The sequence below is a fragment of the Sparus aurata genome, chromosome 16 (genome assembly GCF_900880675.1).
Source record: "Sparus aurata chromosome 16, fSpaAur1.1, whole genome shotgun sequence".
NCBI classification, from domain to species: domain Eukaryota; kingdom Metazoa; phylum Chordata; class Actinopteri; order Spariformes; family Sparidae; genus Sparus; species Sparus aurata.
Window position 1 is genome coordinate 3414479 of NC_044202.1, and position 19768 is coordinate 3434246.

Consider the following 19768-nt stretch of genomic DNA (forward strand, 5'->3'; position numbering starts at 1 on the left):
AAATGTGAACACATGTCACCAGTGTGATGTCTTCCAGCGTCCGCACAGTGTCATCAAAACAGCAGGACGGAAAGAGATCCGCGACAGATAGACGTACAATAACCACCTCTATTTATTTATACTCTTGAGCGTGCACGAGTCCTGTTCTTCTTTGAAACTAAAAGACAGATATTGCAAGAAGTAGAAATGCTTCTGCAGGTTTCTCGTCGTGGCACCGCCGCTGAAAAAATTACACTATTTTTCCACGACTCTCCGTAACTACTTCAGGGTGCTTCCTTCACTTACTTTTTTTTTTTTTTTTTTTGAAAAGAGTCTGAAATTCTGCTGGAAAAAAACAGCAAAAAAAAAAAAAAAAAAAAAATGATGCAATAAATGTGTCAAACAAGTTCCTGATATGTTTTGATTTTTTAAAGATAGTTTATGATTTGTCCCGTCTCTTTTCTGTGTCTGGAATACAGGCTGGAAATAAAAAAAAAAAAAGGTTTTCCAGGAATACCAGGACGCACAACAACCTGTAATGTCTCTAAACCTCCTGATGAAGCCAACGCGGTGGGAAAAAAGGCCCTCATGGTCCATCACGTTGGACCAAAGTTATTATACGTATGCTACGAGCTAAGCTAAGAAGACAGGCAGAGAGGAAAAGAGGGGAAAGTGTTTATACGAATCTTGTATCTACTTTCTGTTACCTGTCTCTTGAGGGGGAACTTTGACAGCTTTTGCACGGGCGGCGTCGGCAGCGTCTTCTGCGTCGTCATCCTCATGCGGCAAAGCACGACGATGATCACGGCGAGGATGAAGAGCACGCAGCCCGTCACGTAGATGAGGATGTCGGCGTAGTAGTCCTCCTTCTCGGGGCTCACTGCTTTGGGAGGAGGACGCCAGAAACATGGACTGTCAGTCAGTAAGACTCATATTTTCTGAACAACCAAGAAGAAATATAGCTTTGCTCAGTAGCACGTCCCTTCCCAACACATTCTTGGAAGCAGTTTTGGAGGTAATAACATCTATAAATCAAAACAGGAACAGATCAGAACATGGTTTTATCCTGCAGCAGGTAATTGCACCTGTGATCTGCGTCTCCGCAGGGAGGTAATTATTGTGTTCAACACCTAACACGAGTGTCTTTAAATTGCCTCGTAGCCTTGAGACATTTAAACAGACGATCTGCTCTGATTAAAAAAAGCGTCTTTCAATGGAGGCGGGTTGGCACGTTCTGTTTGTTCAATTAAAAGGGGCAGTGACACACTAACTGCACGTGTTGACAAGAAACGATCTGCGATAATGTACGATAATTAGGTTTGAAAATGAGCTGAGGGTTGAGGGTTGTGCTACGGAGCAAAACATGGAGGCAGCAATCACAGTTTATAACATTTGAAGTGGAAGAAAATCAGGACAAGAGTCCAAAAGACCCGGAGAGAGAGGAGGAATATACCTGGAAGCACCGTCAGCCAGGCAGAGTGGTAAGCATAGCCGATAGAGTTCCCTGCCAGACAAGTGTACTCGCCCGCATCCTCAAAAGACACATTGGTCAAGAAGAGAACCTCTAGCTCCTTATCTGTAGTGTTAATACCGGCCGTCTGTGGAGGATGAGAGGGGGATAAGATGGAAGGAAAAAGAGAGAGAGAGAGGAGATATCATGAGCCCAAAGCTTCTTAGAGGAAACACCAAAACACACCCTGGAGGAGAAGATAGGAGTGAGGATCTGAAGCAGTCAGCAGTGCAGTGACAGCACCGCCACCAACACCTGAAATCACCCAAGCAGCACCTTCACCTTCACCGCGCTGCGATAAAAAACTCGCTGGTTTAATCTAAAAAAAACACACACAACCTTGAAACTTTTCACACTGCAAAATATATCCTCCTTATTGAGGATTTTTAGCCTCTAACAAGTTTGGAAACAAGTGGATTTTTTGAGAGTGGACACTCTGTTTTGATAACGTAGATTTTTGCAGTGCGGGGTTGGAGGTTTCTCTCGGTTGCTTAAATTAAACCAGCATAAAGTTTACACCAAAGCAAAGCAAATACCTTCACCGCTGCAGAAATGATGGCACCTCATGGAGTCTTTCTACCAAAACATCAATGTGGACATCAGGAAATGTTCTTTCTTTTTAGAGCTTCTTAAAACATTCTTATCGGCTGTATATTTGACAGAAAACACACTTGTATCTGTGGATCCTTTTGACGTTTTTCTTTCAGGTGTGCCCCAGGGTTCTATTCTCGGCCCCTTGCTTTTTGCCATTAAATTCAAATTAAGAATTTGTAAAGATCTTAAACACAAGGTTCAATAAGAAAATCTCCACATTTCTGATCGTCTCACCATTAAGATTCATAGTTACCTATAAATAACCTTGAAATCACTCATAAAAGTGAATTGCTGCAGTTGTGGCTTCCCCCCCCTTTGACTAATGATTGGTGTGACGACCTGTGGAGGAGTCCGTTTCAAACCCACTGTCTGATGTGGCTTGGCAGGGGGGTTGGGGGTGTGGGATTCTGGTTCCCGAGGCCTCAGTAATGAACAGTGACATCCAGACGGAGTCATGAATCAGAGTCCTGCTGCACGCTTTCATATAAAAGCACATTAATACAGCTGGAGAGTGCACTCCGAGGGAAATCAATACCGGTGTGTGTGTGTGTGTGTGTGTGTGGGTCGGCGGGGGGCTTTTATATATACGTATGTGTGTTTACGTGTTTGTGTGTAAAGGTGGTTTGCGGGGCAGCGAGGGCGAGGCACCGCAGTAATTAAAGGTGTGTCATTGTGTTTGTTATTGATCGGTGCAGGAAGACAAAAAGGCAGCGGGCGTTAAAATGGATGATCGCAAGTCGCTAACAGAATCTGAGCTTTCCCAGCAGAGGTTTGTTTTGTGTGTGTTTGTTCTATTAGGAAGCCAAAGTGAACCAATCAAACCCACAACCAAAAGGAAAAGGAGGAGACAGCAGAGGGTCAAAGGTGGTGAATGGCGGCCGTCGCTCAGGATTTACCTGGATCGTGCACCTTAAGCCAGAAAGCGTTTTCCGACTTGCCTACAAAGTTCGAGGCGCGACACCAATACTTCCCGGCTTCTCTGTCTGTCACGTTGGACAGTTTCAACTTACTGTGGGCCTCAGTGTGGTTACTGACAACACTCTGTGAAGGGAGAGTTGAGAGGCACGGTGAGGCCTTTACAGCGAACACAGAACATACATCCACGCAGACACACATTCAAATTCACAGCAAACAGGTGAGATTCTTTATAATTTTCATACTTTTGTTAGTAATCTATTGCGTTTTGTTGCAGTGAAACTTGCAAATGAAGTTAAAACATTTGAGATGTGAGCTTCCTTTGCTTTTTTTGATCAGTGTATCAGAGGTAATATTTTATTTTCATTTAATCTGAATAAGGGTATGTCCAAAAATATACTATGAGTTTTGGGGGGGAATATCGAAGGTTGAATTTAGGCATTAGGACATTTTTTTCCCTGGACACTTCCCCAAGGCAACAGTGGAACAAATTTTACACTGCAAAAGAAAAAGTGCAGTGCAAGTCCTCATTGGTGTACAATTACCTCTGCCAACAATCTGACTTATCCTCCTGAGCGAAGAATTACCTATCTGAATATACATAGCACGGGCAAGCTCTATGGAGGCCGCCATGTCTTTCCGGTTTAAAAAAAACTATGGACTGCCGAGAGGGACACAAAGCACTACGTGGTACTACGTAGTAAGGCTAAACATGTTTTTGTTCAGAGCTAGCTTGACTGCGGAACTGAGAGGGAGCTCAGCGAAAGCCCTCGTCACTAACAATAACAAGAACTAACTACATCTTTACGTCATTGCTTGAATCAGTAGAAAACTCAACGCTGTTGGGAAAGAATCCATATTTTGAAAATGAGTTTCTTGTCCGTCAGGGCCACCGTAGCTTCCGGAACGTCTCCAACGTCTTCAGAACGGGAGGGGTGAGCAAAGGAGTGTTGCGATGTAGAACCTCACAGCTAGATGGCGCTAAATACTCTATGTATTACACACTGTCCCTTTAAGCGGGAGAGTGTTAGAAACTGAGGTAAATCAGGGGGTGAACGGGCTTTCACTCAATGGAGAGTGTCGCTCTCAAAAATCAAATCGGGGTTCTTACGGTTGTGTTTTGCCGTACGGTAGCTAAACTGCTAACGGTAGCGGTGGCTTTACGGTGTAACGTACTGTAGATGTACTGCTAATTTACATGGAAACCTTGACACACACATACACACACACACACACACACACACACGGCAAAGCTGTTTTGTGAGATTAAAAGCATTACAACGTCGAACCTGTAAAACCACAATCACACACAGACACTGCACAGCGACACAAGCTGTTTAATAGTAGATTAAAGGCATTACAGTATGTCAATCTCCTCAGAGAGTGTGTGTGTGTGTGTGTGCTGCGTACATGAACACACCCAACACACACACACACACACACACAGACTAACACACACATTGCACGTGACGGGCTCCCCAGCAGAGAAACTGCTGATGAATAATTAAACGGGGTAAAGCACATAAAGAAGAAAACATATCATGTTTTACGGTTGCTTAATGAACATCCAGGGCTCGGCTCCAGACGCCTCCCTCTCCTCCCTCCCTCTCTCCCTCCCTCCTCTCTCCCTCCCTCCCTCTCTCTCTCCCTCCTTCTCTCCCTCTCTCCCTCCCTCTCTCCCTCCCTCCACGCTGGGGTGAGTTGCTCATCGTTAACTCTTTTTCCAGGCATCAAAAGAGCGATTCAGGCAAAAAAAAAAAAAAAATGTTGCATGACCCCCTCCTCCCACCACCACAGCTGTATTTAAGTCCTACAGTATATACGCCACACATGAGATGTCACAGAGTCTGAATGAACTGTGGTGGGGCCGTAGACACACACACACACACACACACACCAACACACACATGAACACACACACACATCTCGGTAAATACTGTTTCAATTATGTGGTAGTCGAAAATAGAGCGTGGAGCCGCGGTCTGGGCTGACAGGCTTCTCTCCCGCCTCTCTCTTTTCTTTCTGTTGGCCTCCTCCTCTTTCTCTCCTCCCTCCCCCTCTTTCTCTCCCTCCTTCATCTCTCCATCTTCCTCCCTTTGCTCTCAGTGTGTCACCACCTCCTTTCTCTCACTCTAGATTCACTTTTATACGTTCGTTAGTTCTCTTGCGTTAAAATAAAGAAATCGATTGGACGTCTTTTAATACGTCTGTTATAAATGTATCGTTAATTATCACTTGTTGTGCTGAAGGAAAAACAACTTCATGGCTGTTAAATCAATCATGAATTACTGTGAATGAGCCAATTCTAAAGGAACAGTTCCACATTTTATTAAAGAGCTGATATTTTGTTACCTTTAGACACAACCAGACGAGCCGTTTCCTGCGTCACATCACTTTTTCACGTATGTCAACCAACTTGTTTATCAGAATGTCTCTTTATGTCCTCAAAAAGAAGCTGATGAAGGTCTGCGTTCCGAATCGCTATTCAATTAAAAGCGCCGCAGATTTTTCTCTCCATAATTATCAGTAAAATATGTAACTAAGAAATCAGATTAAATGAATTCTGATGCAGCTTTATGATTTTGTTTCCTGCTGTAATCCTATTTTGAAAATGTTTTTATAATCCGAACCATCACGTCAGCACCGCGTCTCCACAAATATACCAAGATTCAAGACAAATACAGAAAGTATATTTGTCTTATATTTCTTCCAAACATCTCATTACACTTTTTATCAGACTAAGTAACATTTTGGTGTGATGGAGCGACAGATTTGTATTTACATATTACAAAGAGGCGCCCAGGGAGGGTCGAGTCATCTAGATATTGATGAGAAAGACTCCTTTAAGTTGTCATGTTCCTTTAAATTTCACAAGTCACACAATTTATCTCGTGTAGCTCTTCAGTTTAGTGTTTATTCATCATTTATTCGCTCTTCTGTCCTGATTAGCGGCGCTATGAATCCTTTAAGGTTTCATTCCGTTTGTCTGCTCTCAGTGCTGTCTGAAGATGGATGTTCTTGAAAAACACTCTTTGTTTTTAATCTAATAATGATTATCAAACTACAGGATTACAGGATCCACCGGTGAGAGGCTGCGGTGATGTTGAAGGATATTAATTAAGGCTTCAGCTGCACAATAATCCATCACTGATGCAGAAAGCTGCAGAGGTGAGAGCCCGAGGACGCTCTCCTGCCTTCACATCATTATTTTTCAACTTACTGCTCAACAAAGTCGAGCTACGAGGAAGCGATGAGGCCTGAAGTGTTCATTTTTCTGTCTCTCTTCTCCTGTTTCAGTTTCACCACTTTTCTTTCTTGCCTTCCCCTCCCACTCCCTCGCCGAGTCTCTCGCCCTCCATCTTTACCCACCGCTCTGTCACACATTCTCTCTCTCTCGCTCTCTCCCTGCTGACTTTGCCCTTCCTTGTGTTCCTCCACTCATTTTTTCCATGGCTTTTTTGGGTGCCTCTTCCCTCTTTCCTCTCTCCTCCTCCTCCTCCTCCTCCTCCTCCTCAAACCACGCGACGCAGCACATCTGACGGCAGCGGCGGTTAACAGAGCCCGTCTCTCTCCCTGCGTTGCCGCCACCACGGCAGTTAACTTAGTCCAAACCAGATGTTTGTTTTATTCCCTCGCTCTCTCTAGAGGCAGAAAAAAAGAAAAGGGAGAGGCCAAATAAGAAAGCAAAAAGGCCTTCTCGGGCTTTTCGATGGGAGTCTTCCTTTCTTTACCCCAAATAAAAAAAAACACGCCTCACAGCAGGATCAGGGTGTTGTCCTCCTCGCTGAGGAATGCTTTCTACTCTATTCTTTGACACCAGCGCTGTCTGGGGAGGAGACGACACCTCCAGCTAACAGTCTGAAGACGATGTGATGCGGTTTATTCAACATTTATCTCAGGAGGGAGCGTCACAGACAGACAGACAGACAGCATGCACGGGACAAAACATCAGAGCCAAAAACAAGAGTGAGATGCACGAGGAACACCTGGAGATACGAGTCAGGTACATCAGCAACAAGGTGCATCAAGAGAAGCAAACAGGAGTCTAAAATCTGACCCTGAAGGAGTCATTTTCTGTCTTTTATCTGTCCTTTCTCGTATCTCAGAGAGTCAAAATGAAGCTCAAGATGTTCGATGTCGACTTTTATTTATCTAAACGTCCACGACAGATGTATGGACATACAACTGATGGGATCAGCGTGTGTTTTCTCCTTCACGTCGAGATTTTTGATGGAGAAAACAGCATGAAATAAAAATGAAAATGAGAAGAAGCTCAGTAACCTTCTTGTTTTTCAGCAAATATTGATTTCATCCAGCGAAGGAATCTCTTCTCATGGTGGCGACCGTCGATCCGTCTCATCACGACTCAAACAACGTCATTTACAGCGCGGAAAACTGAGCTGATGGTCAGACGTTAATTTAAGGCTAATTGAGATGTACGAGGAAAAGACATACGTGGGTTTTTTTTACGTTTGGCCCCAGGTGTCACATATCAGAACAGAAACCTACAATGTGGTTCACTGTTTGGTTAATGAGAGCACATCTTCTATACGCTGCAGCACGAGAAAGTGCAGGTGAAGCTTTTCTTCTCCGTAATGAAGGTGCAGCGTTTCGAAGGACGGGGCTCGTCAATTACACGCTGCGGTGAAAAGAGCCGCGGGCCGTGCAGACCCACCTACTGTAGAAACTCATTAAACAAGACATTTAGGAGAGATTCATTATGAGCGAAATTATCATACGCTGAATCTACTCCAGGCAGGCGAGACTCATTAGAGCGTCAGGCTGCAGACCCACCTTCAGGATGTTGACGTAGGGAACGCCGTCGGGGCCGTAGCGGCTGCCGTTGACCTCGATGTGCTTCAGCCACTGGATGTGCGGCTGGGCGTCGCTGTACACCTTACAGTGGAACTCCACGTCGCTGCCGACCACCACCGTCTGATTGGCTGGCAGGCCCGCCTGGAGGATGGGCCTGTGAGGGGAGCGCTCTGCGAGGAGAAAGTCATTAGAGGAGTCATGCATGGGAATGATGCGCCGCAGGAGATGCAGACGTAGGTACACTTAAAAACATCTCTTGTGGGTTTTTAAACCACTCATGCATGGTAATTTATTCGCTGTTTACACAGACGAGTGAGAGCGGATGTTTCCGGCTTGTTTACCTAGCACATCCAGCTGGTAGGTGTGGGTGATGGCGCCGTACTTGTTCTGCACCACGCAGGTGTAGTTCCCCCGGTCGGAAGGCACGGCGCTCTCCATCACCAGACTCCACTGCTGGTGTCTCAGCTGAAGGGAGGAGAAGGAGCAGAGACGAGTCAGTTTGGTGTCACGCTTCCTCTCGTGATAACAAACAGAATCCGGTCCGGTTTATGTGGATGTCTCAGGACTTTATACATCATCCTGTACGGAACATTTTAGAAGCAAAACACGACACAAATCCTCCTTTTTTTCACAAACGGGCGCTCTGTCCGGAGCGAACCATCCTCCCCCCCGGCGTCAGATCTCTTCCCTCACTCCCTCCTTTGATATCCTTTGGTACAAAACATCACAGAGCGGCCGTGCAGGTCGGTAAACAGCGGTGTGCTGTGCGCGCCGCGTGTTTACCGAGGTGCAAACCCCCCTTTGAACCCACATTTCAAATGGTAATACAACTCTGACGGCCTTTCATTAACTCGCACACTCGTTTGATGCGGAACAGAAGTGATTTGCAGAAAATCTGGACTCGGTGTCCGGAGCACACTTTGGCTCGCGTTTAACAGAAGTGTTTGGACGCAGAAGAAATGTGACAGGACACGCTTAATGATTCTCAAGATGCATGACTGCTTAATAAATTAAACAGCGTTATAAACAAAGCCCGGAGTGTTTGAGCGATCATTTCACACGGGGGAGCAAAGAATCCTGCAGCAGTGTGAGCAGACAGACAGACTTTTTTTTTTTTTGCACCTTCTGAAATTGGTTCCACCGTGCCAGTCAAGAGCAATCCATCCCCGGAGAGTCGAAGGGTAAATTTGGCGTGGTAACTCGGACCAGGTGTTGCGTGCGATGGCAGCGGCAGACAGATACTAACTCGACAGATTCGGGAGCTGCTCGGCGGCACGAGCGAGGGCGAGAACAGAGAACCCGCCACGCATCGACGGGCAGAGTCTCCACGGGCCAACGGGGATGACCTCCGCAAGCGTAAGTGGAAACATGCGGCCGCTGTGCGACGAGCGTGGAGCGAAACGCCTCTCGAGAGAGAACGGGTCAGAACCGCTAAAGACGGGAGTGAGTGATGTCAACAAAGAGGCTTTTCAGGGTGGAACACTTCACATCACCTGCGTAGGAAAATGTGCCAACCCGGAGAGGGGCTTTGTGTTTTCACAAACGTTTAACCCCACGCGTTTAGGTGAGCGGCCAGCCATTCACAGAACGTATATATTTGGAGATACACTCCTCCTCCTCCTCCTCTGTCTTACAGTACACACTCCTCAACTCTCTCTCTCTCTCTCTCTGTCTTGGAGGCGCACGCGGAAAATAATGTAACAGTGTAAATATTATGCCTGTGTGTGCTTTTTGCAGTTGCGTGGTAACATAGACCAGGCTCGACGCTGGCAAATGGTTTTTCAGAGCGGCTGGCTCCACCCCGTCTACCCCCCTCTCAGAGCCGAGGAGTCAAACTGGAGTCAATGGCTGCTCTCATGAGCAGATGAGTGACGCCTTCTGCTGCGGTCGCCGAGCCCAGAGAGGAGAAGAGAGGAGGAGGGGGGGAGAAAGAAGAGAAAAAAAAAAGCTAAAAGGTGGTAAAATACGAGCTGGAGTCGGCGCTCAGTAGAGGCCAAGACCACCAACAGAAACAGAGCGAGGCTGTGATCCGAGTTACGGTCTTCATTTCAAGAAAAGATCTGATTTCATCTCAAAAGTGGCTTTTAAGTACTCGTGTGTACTTTCATACTTCAGGGTTCATACTCCCTCTTAAACATCAAGGACCTCTCAGGGCTCAATCCCCTCAGACCCAGCACAGTTTGAGACCTGGATCAGGGTCATCAAACGACTGAGACCACATTAAAAGATATCGTCACTTAAAACTGGAAACAATCTTGAAAAGTTTGAGGATTCAGAAAGTGTGAACGGTTGTGCGCAGAACTTTAAAACACATCGGTTGCATCCAAAGCACGATCGGGCCGACCCGAAGCGACAGCACCGTCAGAAGATCAACACGCCGGGCTCGGTTACCCACAACACCCGGTTCTGTCCATCCTGTCAATCCAAATATGAAGATATTGGAGGATTTGTTCTTTTCAACAACGTCCATCATCAAAAACTTTTCAAAGACCCGTGGGAACCCTCGTCCACCTTACTTTTGACCTCACTACATTCATCCGACAGCTTTACTTACTGTACACATTCTGATTTTTCTACATTCAGCTTCAGCCAATTAAGATCTGAGCTTAGTTTCAGCTCAATAAAACACAAACGTTTGACACAATCGTTGGAGTTGTGCGTAATCCTTTAACTGAACCCGACAGCACGGAAATCCCCAAAGATTTTACAACCCGGCAGATTTTTTTTTGTCCAGTTTTGTTTCAACACATTTGATTATTTCAACAAATCCAACGTTTTTTTTTTTTTTTTTTTGTTCTGGACGTTTTAAGAGAGGAAACCTTCAAAATAAAGGCTCAGCTCTTGATGCTTTGAGTCTAATACTTGTTGAGCTTTAATTCCATTTCTAACTCTGCTGCTGTTGGACTAAATTATACGTTTCCAACAAACCAATATCCCATAAATAAAGTCAGAGTCGTGCTTTAAGATCTAAATATTGGACTTTTACTGCTGCAGCTCCTCAAAGTGTGGATATCTTGACGAGAGAGGCAGTTTTCAAACGCAACAACCCTCCCTGAACCTCCCAGAATTAATAACTGTGTGGTAATTAACAACTCTGAGTGACATTTACACTTTAATTCTCGCCTTTCTTTCCCCTCGGCTTTTTTAATTACTCCCCTCCCGTACATGCCACTTGCTTTTTATTACCACGTTACACTGGCTAACCCCCGTTGAACCTGCAGCTTTAGTCCCCAAACGTGATAATCCCATCCATTCCAATCACGCCAGATTCCAAACAGAATTAAATTATTAAGGAGCTTACGTCCGAGTCATACGAGGCTTTAAAGGTTTTAGGGCTTTTGGCTGCGGACCTACAGAAGGGCACAAGCCATGGGAATGGACGGGGAGCTTATACGCTGCAAAAAGTGAGACTATTTAAAGCATACATTACATACGTTTCTGTTGAACTGCATTAAAATATCTTGAGACGAATAAAGTTATCTGTATATTTGAAGATATTCGCTTTCCTTTCAGCCTCGCCATTGAAAACAGCGGAGGCGTCTCACCCTGCTGGGTCGGATCTTCACTTACTCGAATCAAAAACAAGAACTCACGCTCGCTTTAATGCCTCATAAAGACACAGACATTTCTTGCAGCGGAGCAGTTGTCTAAGAAAAAAACCCAGGAAGCTCTGCTCCCTTTATGGTCCAAACCCTCCGTCTTCACCTCGCAAAATAGCCCTGTCAGAACCAGCGGGGCCAGTTACCAGAATTTATGACTGTGTCAGAGCGGACCAGTGGCCCGGATCTGCGCTACCGTCTAATTTGACCCACAGAGAAAGCGGAAGCAGATAGAAGCGGCCCTCAGGGCTCGCTATTAAAGCCGGCGAAGTTTGTGGGTCTGTTGACTGAGTCTGGCCTCCACACGCCGCTGCATCAACGTCGAGGGAGAGGACTGCAAAATTGAAAAAGTACACGGGTTCAAAGCAGAGAAGAAATGGGTTAGAAAACCATAAATAGGATCATCTGTCTTTTGATATCAGTGGCGTGTTTGGGTAAAGCAACAGGGGAGGAAAAAGCGGAACGGCCGTGGCGGGTCTAAAATTAAAAAGGAGTCCAAAAATAATCTTGCAAAGTGTAGGAATTCCTACGCGGCCTACGGAGACTCACAATCCAGGCTGTGTTCAAATCTGGATCGGAAAAAAAAAAAAAACCAACACGGATTTAAAGTGCTTAAGGTCTTAAAAGTAACGGCGTGCAGGCGGTTTGGGAGCGCGGCCTTTTGGAAACCTGTCAAAACAGGGATTGAAGAATCAGTTAAGCGCCGAGCGACCTGGACGGAACGAAACACAATAATTACTTTGTCAACTTTTTGTCTCGCGCAGTTTAGCATGAGCACAATAAAATCCCTTTCCGCCATATGTGGCACCATACAACAGCATTGGCTTTGGCTGTCGAAGGCTCCGGCCGGCTCAATAGGCGGCCGACACGCCCACCTCTCCCCACCTCCATGTGATGGCTCAATAGACGGGCGACCTTCGACCTCCGGGCCCGGCCCCTCCATAATGGGAGCCGGCTCGGAGCGCCACAGTTGTCTGGGAAGGCGCACAATGCTCCTGCTGGAATGTATTTTTTTTAACTTTTTCCCCATTTTACAAATGAGCCACACATCCTATTTACCGTTTCATTTAGTTTCAACAAACGTAGCGTTTAGTTCTCCGCGTCGCATCTCAATAGACTTACAAAGCGCGAGGTAGAAGTGAAAGTCTGAACAGCCTCCAGGGCGCCGACGGGAAGATGTTCGACTAGTTTAGGTCCGCAGGGCTCGAGAATCAGAGGATTTGCCCGATTTGAATGCTAATATTAAGATGTTATTTTGTGGAGACTCGGGCTGTAAATCAGAGTCAAGTGTTTCTCTCCACGCTTCAGTTTCGTGTTACCCCGAAAACCAAAAATAGTCGGCATGCGTCCCCAGAAACACGTTCCGTCCATGAAAGGCATGTGAGAAATTATCCTCTTAGAAGCAGCGTGTATTTTCACCTGCGTGTGTTTATTTATGTACATTTGAGCTTTTAACACCTTCTTTTAATCATTTTCATATTGCTCAGTTTAAACAGTTATTTATTTCTCAATTTATCTTGCTCTTAATGTTTTTTGACGTATATTCTGATATTCGGGGAATCCCTTAATTCAAGATTCAATCTGATTTATGACGTTTAAGGTCACGATTCGATTTTAAATTTGATTGTATTATTTATTCCAGCTATTTATTCCTATTTTGACCTGCTCTTCTGTACAGTTCCTTGGTCAGATCTCCCCTCGTGGTTGAATAAAGTTTACATAATAATATAAACACTATCGTCAAAATTTCCTTTGAATTCGATGTCTGTCTGTCCCTTCACAATAAAAGCAACGTTCCTTTCCACCTTTCTTTATGAAGAAAAAGGTTGATAAATGTCATTTATCTTTGATTATACTGACAGTTCAGAAAAAAGCTGAAGTAAAGTTTTGTGTCCATGAGACGTTCACTGCAAAAAGTCCATCTAACCCAGAGTCACATCCACAGTCACGTCCTTATAGAAGTGAACATGACGCGACTTACATATTCTACATAAATAAATGTCATCTCAGGCTTGTATAGAAGATGAGACTACTTGTTAAAATGAGAGTCTTCAGGGAACAAAAGGAGAACACGGTGCATCCCACAGGAAGAGCCACTTTCCGCCACTCCTGAGTGAAGACAGGAGGTATTTCTGCAGGCGGGTAATGGACCCTAATGGTCCGTTCAGTCGGGAACTTTTCTGTCACACGCTGCAGATCTGAAGGCACTCAGACTAAATGACAAACTCACTGGTCGGTGCCGCTGAGTGGCGAACCGCTCCATTGTGCTCATCAGCACGGATCGGTTAGCAGTCAGCCGCGGGAGGCGTGCGACAAAATCATCCCATCGCCCGAAGAATCAGACACGGGCTCGATTCAATTCAGCGTGAATTAACCACGGCTGTCAAATCAAAAGTGATCGTGTCACTTCAAGACGGAGGCAGGAGGAAGACAGCTTCACCTTGGAGGGGATAGAGACTTTAGGAGGCCATTGTCGGGCTGTCAGGACTCAGGGTGTCCCCCCGTCTACCCCTGACCCTGCTGGGTGAACTCGTCACAGGCAGATGTGAGGTGGGGTGACGAGGTCTGTGACAAAAAAAAATGTCTGCCCTGACAGCCGACTGCGTCTTTGTGTCTATTAGGTGTCTGTCCGAACAAAGACGAGTCAATCTTCAGCCGGGTTATAAAAACACAGGTTGTTTTCTCGTCTGAAATAATGAAAACACACTTTTTAAAGCTGTTTGTGGAACAACTGGACATCGACTACATGAGCTGTAACACAAACAAAAGAATCACACATTTCTTCTTCTTCCTCCTAATTGTACGGCGGCCGAGAACAGACACAAGAAGAAGCAAAGAGACATCGTCAGAAACTTTAAAGTGATAAAAAACAGACTGACAGACGACCGCTGGGAAATGCAAACAAGTGGCAGGAGGTAAAATGAGCATAATCATGTTAAAAATGAGGTGACAATATAAAGGAATCAGACGCATCACTCAGCCTAATTGCAGATAATGTGACTTGATCTGCAGTGCAAATATCTTCAGTCACTGCCCGCGACGCTTTGACAGTCAAACTGTGAGTGACTTCTTGCAGCGTGCAGGCTGGTGGTGGCCCAGCCAGAGGCTTTGAATCCAGGACGGGGTGAAGCCGTCACCTCTGACCCCTCTGAAGCCGGGCCATGTCACGGGCTTGTCTGTCACCCAGCGCCCTGATTATATTGAGGGCTGACCTCTTTGCATCGCCTTCCCTCGAGGCCGACAGCGGCCACATGGTGATCGGCTAACTGGATTTTAAATCAGCTCCGGGACCAGGAGGGAGGGAACGACTCGATAACTGCCACCTTCATCTCCATCAGACTAAATCACTCAAACTTACAGACACTGGATTGTGATCTTGCTCCAGATAAAGAGATAATATCAGTCAAATCACGCACTGAAATCCTCATACGGACTGAAATTAGACGCAATTTGGCTGGCGGGAATTCACAGAGGGGAGCAGGACGGTTAGAGGAATGAGAGAAATGTCTCAATCACCTCTTAATGTCTCTATTAGAGCCTAATCACAGTGAAATACAGAAAGTCTGCAAGCTATATAAAGCCACTTTAAAGGAGCAGTTCACCCCAAAATTAGAATTCAGTCATTACATCGTCGCCCACGCGCTGATGGAAAGTCGGGTGAAGCAAAACAGCGTCGCAGCGTTCTCCTAAACAACTGAAGTAGCTGGAGACTTCTTTTAAAACACAAGAGTTTTGGCTGAACTGTTCCTTTAATATCTCTCTTAGAGCTGGAATAAACTGTGAGCAGACGAAGGACAGAAGGAAGTCTTCAAGCCAAGTTAACTGAACGTGAGTTAAAAAGTCAAGTTGTGGTTTAGATGATTCACTTTCACCCTCACAAAATCAAGACAGCTGAAGTCGTAGAAGTCGCTGAAATATAAAAATATAACGCGCCCCGGTTGGACACTTATCCTAAATACTTTTACAACACCCTGAGTGCTTTTCCTTGGGTGGCCCGGTGTGAACTACACCCACAGCGTAAAGCTCGACCCGCCTGAGCGACACGGAGCGGAAAATGTCCAGGAATTACGTCTCGGTGGCTCGTTGACAACTTATAGTGTCACAGCTCACACTTACACAGCGCGGTACAAGGCCAAGTGGACCTCACATGCACTGTGAACACTTACGACCTAATTATACATTAACATCACATATGAGCGTGTTGTTAGAGCAGAGGACGGCACAAAATGGCTGCAGAGGGAGATAAATAAGTGGTAAAGTCTACCGCGAGATACCACACTGATGAGACTGACAGTCGCCGTAAAAACACGACATTTGTGCTCTTTAACTCGCCGTCAGTGACACGAAGGAGATTCAGGGGAGAACTTGTAGATCCGGTGAACAGATGGATTAAATATAAAGTGCTCTGACCGGTCAGTTTGGGATCAATTGTGCTTAAAAAAACAGAAACCACAAACTTTATCGTGCACGGCGAAGACGCTAAAAGTTGGTGTCGGGGAGCCTCTCGGCGTCCTGAGGTCTGGTGACAGGTGTGTGTGTGTGTGTGTGTGTGTGTGTGTGTGTGTGTGGACAGAGGGAGGGAGACAACTGCTGTTGGTCTGCTGGGAGCAGATGTTGGAGATCTTTGTAAACTGTTAATAGCTGCAGGATCTCATTACATTTAACTCTTTAAATGCCGGAGCCTCCGCTGGCCGAGAGGGGAGCGTCTCCCGGTGCCTCTCCGGCAGCCTCCACACATGTTTACTCTGCTCGAGGTAGAAGATGCCACGGAAAACAAAACAACCGCCTCCTTTTTGCTGCTAATTACAGAATCGCTGGAATTGCTGCTGTGTTCATTTAGCGTTTAAGATTATGCGGCGTGATGTTTGACGGAAGGAACAGAATGAAGTCAGTTTTAAAGCAGCAAAGCGCCTCGTCAAGGCTGCGTCCTCCGTCACGACCGTCCGCCATCATAAAGACTGAATGTCACCGAGCTGAACTTAATGAAGACAGGGTGAGGACAGAGCGGGGTTGGAGAGGAGGAAGAATTCTCATCTTGGGGGCAAAATCAGATCTAGACGTCATGAAAATTTGAGTTTATTTTCAACCAAAACACACGTTCTGACTGTTTGAATTCCGATGTCCTTAACACAGCGAGTTCGTCTTTTAATCCTACAGCTCCGGGGCCGTTAAGGCAACACAAAAGTAAACCGAGCCCTGTTACTTTAAGCAGTGCCATTCCACATGAGCGCTCAGTGTTTAGAGTGAATCCGATGACAAAACTGAGCACAACAGCTGTTTGCTGCACTGCATTACTGTCAGCGCCGAGCTATCACGCGAGCACGCACGTATCCGTGGACCACTCGGTTTTCAGCGCTAGCAGCACGACCCTCTAAATTTATTCCCATCAGGCCCCGGGGTCCTGCAGGAGGGGGGCGTCCGACCCTGAGGTGACTTTCCCCCGACCTTTATTTACCGTGAGAAGATTCACCGAGCATGAGTGCACTTTCAACACTCTTCTTCACACTCCTCCAGTTATAGAAATTCACACCAGGGAGCATCGCAACACTCGCACTGATCTACTGACGGACACACAGCAGCTCCACCGGACATGCAGGGGATTAAAATGCCTTGCTAAAAGGCACTTTGATGGGGGAGCTGGAGGAGGGGAGACAATTTGAATCTTTAATCTTTATTTTATCCGTGTTTGAGCGTCTCTCACCTTGATGCCTCCCATCCTCTGCTCTCCCTTGAACTCTTTGCCGTTCTTCAGCCAGTGGATGGTCGGCGTCGGGTTCCCGGCCGCCGCACAGCGGAACTTGACGGTGTTGGCGGCCGGAACGGCCAAAAGCTTCTTGTCCATCCGGTCAGGCCTGGTCCAATATGGAGCTTCTGTTGGTGAAGACACAAAACAAAGACGCTGCGTCAGTCATGAGAAATAAACATACACTGTATTAAGACATTGAATGGGTATTTAATCACAAGTCTGCTGAAATAACTTGCAAGTATCGAGTTGAGCAATTTAAGACACAACTCATGTCTCCAATTCTTTAAAATCAGTGCAAGCAAAGTCTCAAATCAATTGAAATAAATCTCAAGCATCCAGTTACTCAAGAAGTTCCGAGACAAGCGTCAGATCAACTGAAAGAAGTTTTAATTATCGAGTCGTTCGAGACAAGTAAGTGGAGCAAGTCGAGATTCGTCTTACGTCGAGTCACCAGTCCTTTAAGAAAAGTCCAAGTAAAGTCTCAAGAAATACAAGACAAGTTAAGCGTGAAGTAATCTGGGATAGATTGAAGTCTCAAGTCCATCAATGCAAGGCCGAGTCAAATCACAAGAAACTCAAACAAACTCCAGGTTGAGATGGAAACCAAGTGTGAAACCTGATCATTGTTGGTTGTTTGGGATGAATCAAGTCAATTTATACAAGTCTTCGTGTCTGTGACTTGACTCTGACCCGTTCTGCCGTGATGAACCACTCTCTTTACCTTTCTGACCAATCCTTATTCGTGTCTTCTTAGATCATAGAAAATGTGGGGGAGACCCTGCAGGAATTCATCGTAACATGTTTTTGTAAATTGCTAGAATGCGGCACAGATGGTGAAAGTTGCTCCTCTGCCCTGTCTTCAAATTGGGCCATCTTGTACGAGTTATGTGCTCTGCCAGAGCAGATGTGTGGTTGTGGTTTCCCTTGAGGTCTTCACTCACCGCTCTGGTAAACAACACACAGTACCTGCACACATCTCGCTCCGGCGTCCAGCCCAAACCGCTCCGTCCGCAGAGATACAGTGAAGTCTAACGGTGTAAAACTCTGTTTGACGGATGTTGAAAAGGACATAAAATGGGTGCGTGAAGCGTCACGAGGGGGGCCAAACAACGCTCATCATCTCCTTCCACCCTCCCCGGTAACAATGCCGGAGTTCATTTGAATCGTCCGATCCTGAGAGTTTGGAAACCTGTCAGGGCGATTTATTGAGTTGTATTGAGAAGACGGCGGACAAAGACAGCGGAGCGAGTCAGAGGGAAGCTATTGTTGGCGGCTGTGTGGGTGTTGGAGGGGGGAGAGCGCCGAGGCACGGCTCACTCACTCTCTTTATACGTCTGTGCGCGAGGACAAAGGCAGGGGAGGTGGCTGACCGGTCATCAGATGTCTCTTTTACTTTCTAAATGCAGCAGCAGAGAGAGGAGCTAATTACCATCTCAATGTCCGCGCTTGTGTGTGTGTGTGTGTGTGTGTGTGTGTTAGTGTGAGCGCTGTCGGACCTGAGTCTCAGCCCGAAGCAACACGTGGGCGCCAACGATTAGTCGATCAGTCGATTGAAAGAGTATCTTAATTTGAGCATTTTTCAAGTTAAAAATGTCAAATATTTGCTGGTTTTCTTTGCAGTTCATGGAATTAAATGAGGAGTTTTTGGGTTTTGGACTGTTGGTTGGACAACAGAAGCGATCTGAAGAGGCCAATACACTCCAAATACTCTGATTTAACTTTGTAATTTTGGGACTTTTTATAAACTTAATCATTTACTGTAAATAATCAACAGACAATCGATTACTTAGGTGAAACCAGAAAGGTGTTGCTGTTTGTTTCCATGTGTCAAAGTGATAAAAGACTCTTGAGAACTAACTGTGACCAGTGATGGAAGGTAACCAAGTAAATTTACCCAAGTTCTGCACTTAATACTTAATAATATAATATCAGATACTTAAAATAGTGGCTTAACATCATTTCTTCACTTCGCTCACCTACTTTTTTCAACGCCGGCTGCAACAAAAGCCGACTGTCGCCTTTGCTCGGCGCATAACGTTGCACTTGAACGCACCGCAATGACTCCAGAAAGTTTCCAAACCAACGAGGCGGTAATCGTCTGTAATCGTCACTCAAGAAGGGGGAAACCGGAGGACTCATGACTGCAGATACACAAACAGCTTTTAAAGCTATTTCTTGACACCACTCTCGCTAAGACGGGGTGAAATCATCAAAACGACAGCGACAGGCTCGAGAGGCTTTCCCCCTTTTTTCTTTTTCCATTTCTCTTTGCACTTATCCGCAAATGAGTGATCTGTCTCGCCAACGGGCTCCGCCGACTCGCGCTAATGATGTTGGACGCTCTGCTAAAAATAGAGCCTCGGACCAAACCGACGACCTCGGCGTTGGCCGGCGGCTGACCTTCGGCCTGCTGCGCCACATCCTTCAACCACCGGCGCGACACGAGCAGGTTTTCATGTCAGCGGGACGACTGATCAGTCAATCAGAGAGGTGTCGCCATTGAAGCATCACCTGTCTGTGATTTGTCTCTAATCCACCTCATGTGTTTGCGAGTCTGTTTATAATCACGTCTGGGCTCCTCTGATACATTTCTGACACACATCTCTTTGG

At 46.0% G+C, this 19768-nt stretch overlaps 1 protein-coding gene across 11 annotated transcripts in view; it reads right to left on the reverse strand.

The window, feature by feature from the left end:
• The window catches only part of fgfr3 (fibroblast growth factor receptor 3), a 72328-nt gene that overhangs the window by 15126 nt on the left and 37434 nt on the right, over window positions 1-19768 (reverse strand). For 5 of the 11 annotated variants that reach the window (XM_030391284.1, XM_030391283.1, XM_030444056.1 and 2 more), the window contains exons 5-9: window positions 17114-17283; window positions 8155-8278; window positions 7793-7983; window positions 1433-1577; window positions 687-862 (exon numbers count right to left, since the gene is read on the reverse strand). In XM_030391284.1, coding sequence (XP_030247144.1) covers window positions 687-862; window positions 1433-1577; window positions 7793-7983; window positions 8155-8278; window positions 17114-17283 — 806 coding nt within the window. Of the gene's footprint in view, window positions 1-680; window positions 863-1432; window positions 1578-2979; window positions 3125-7792; window positions 7984-8154; window positions 8279-17113; window positions 17284-19768 lie in introns of all 11 variants that reach the window. The other 6 variants (XM_030391280.1, XM_030391281.1, XM_030444052.1 and 3 more) reach the window with 3 other exon arrangements.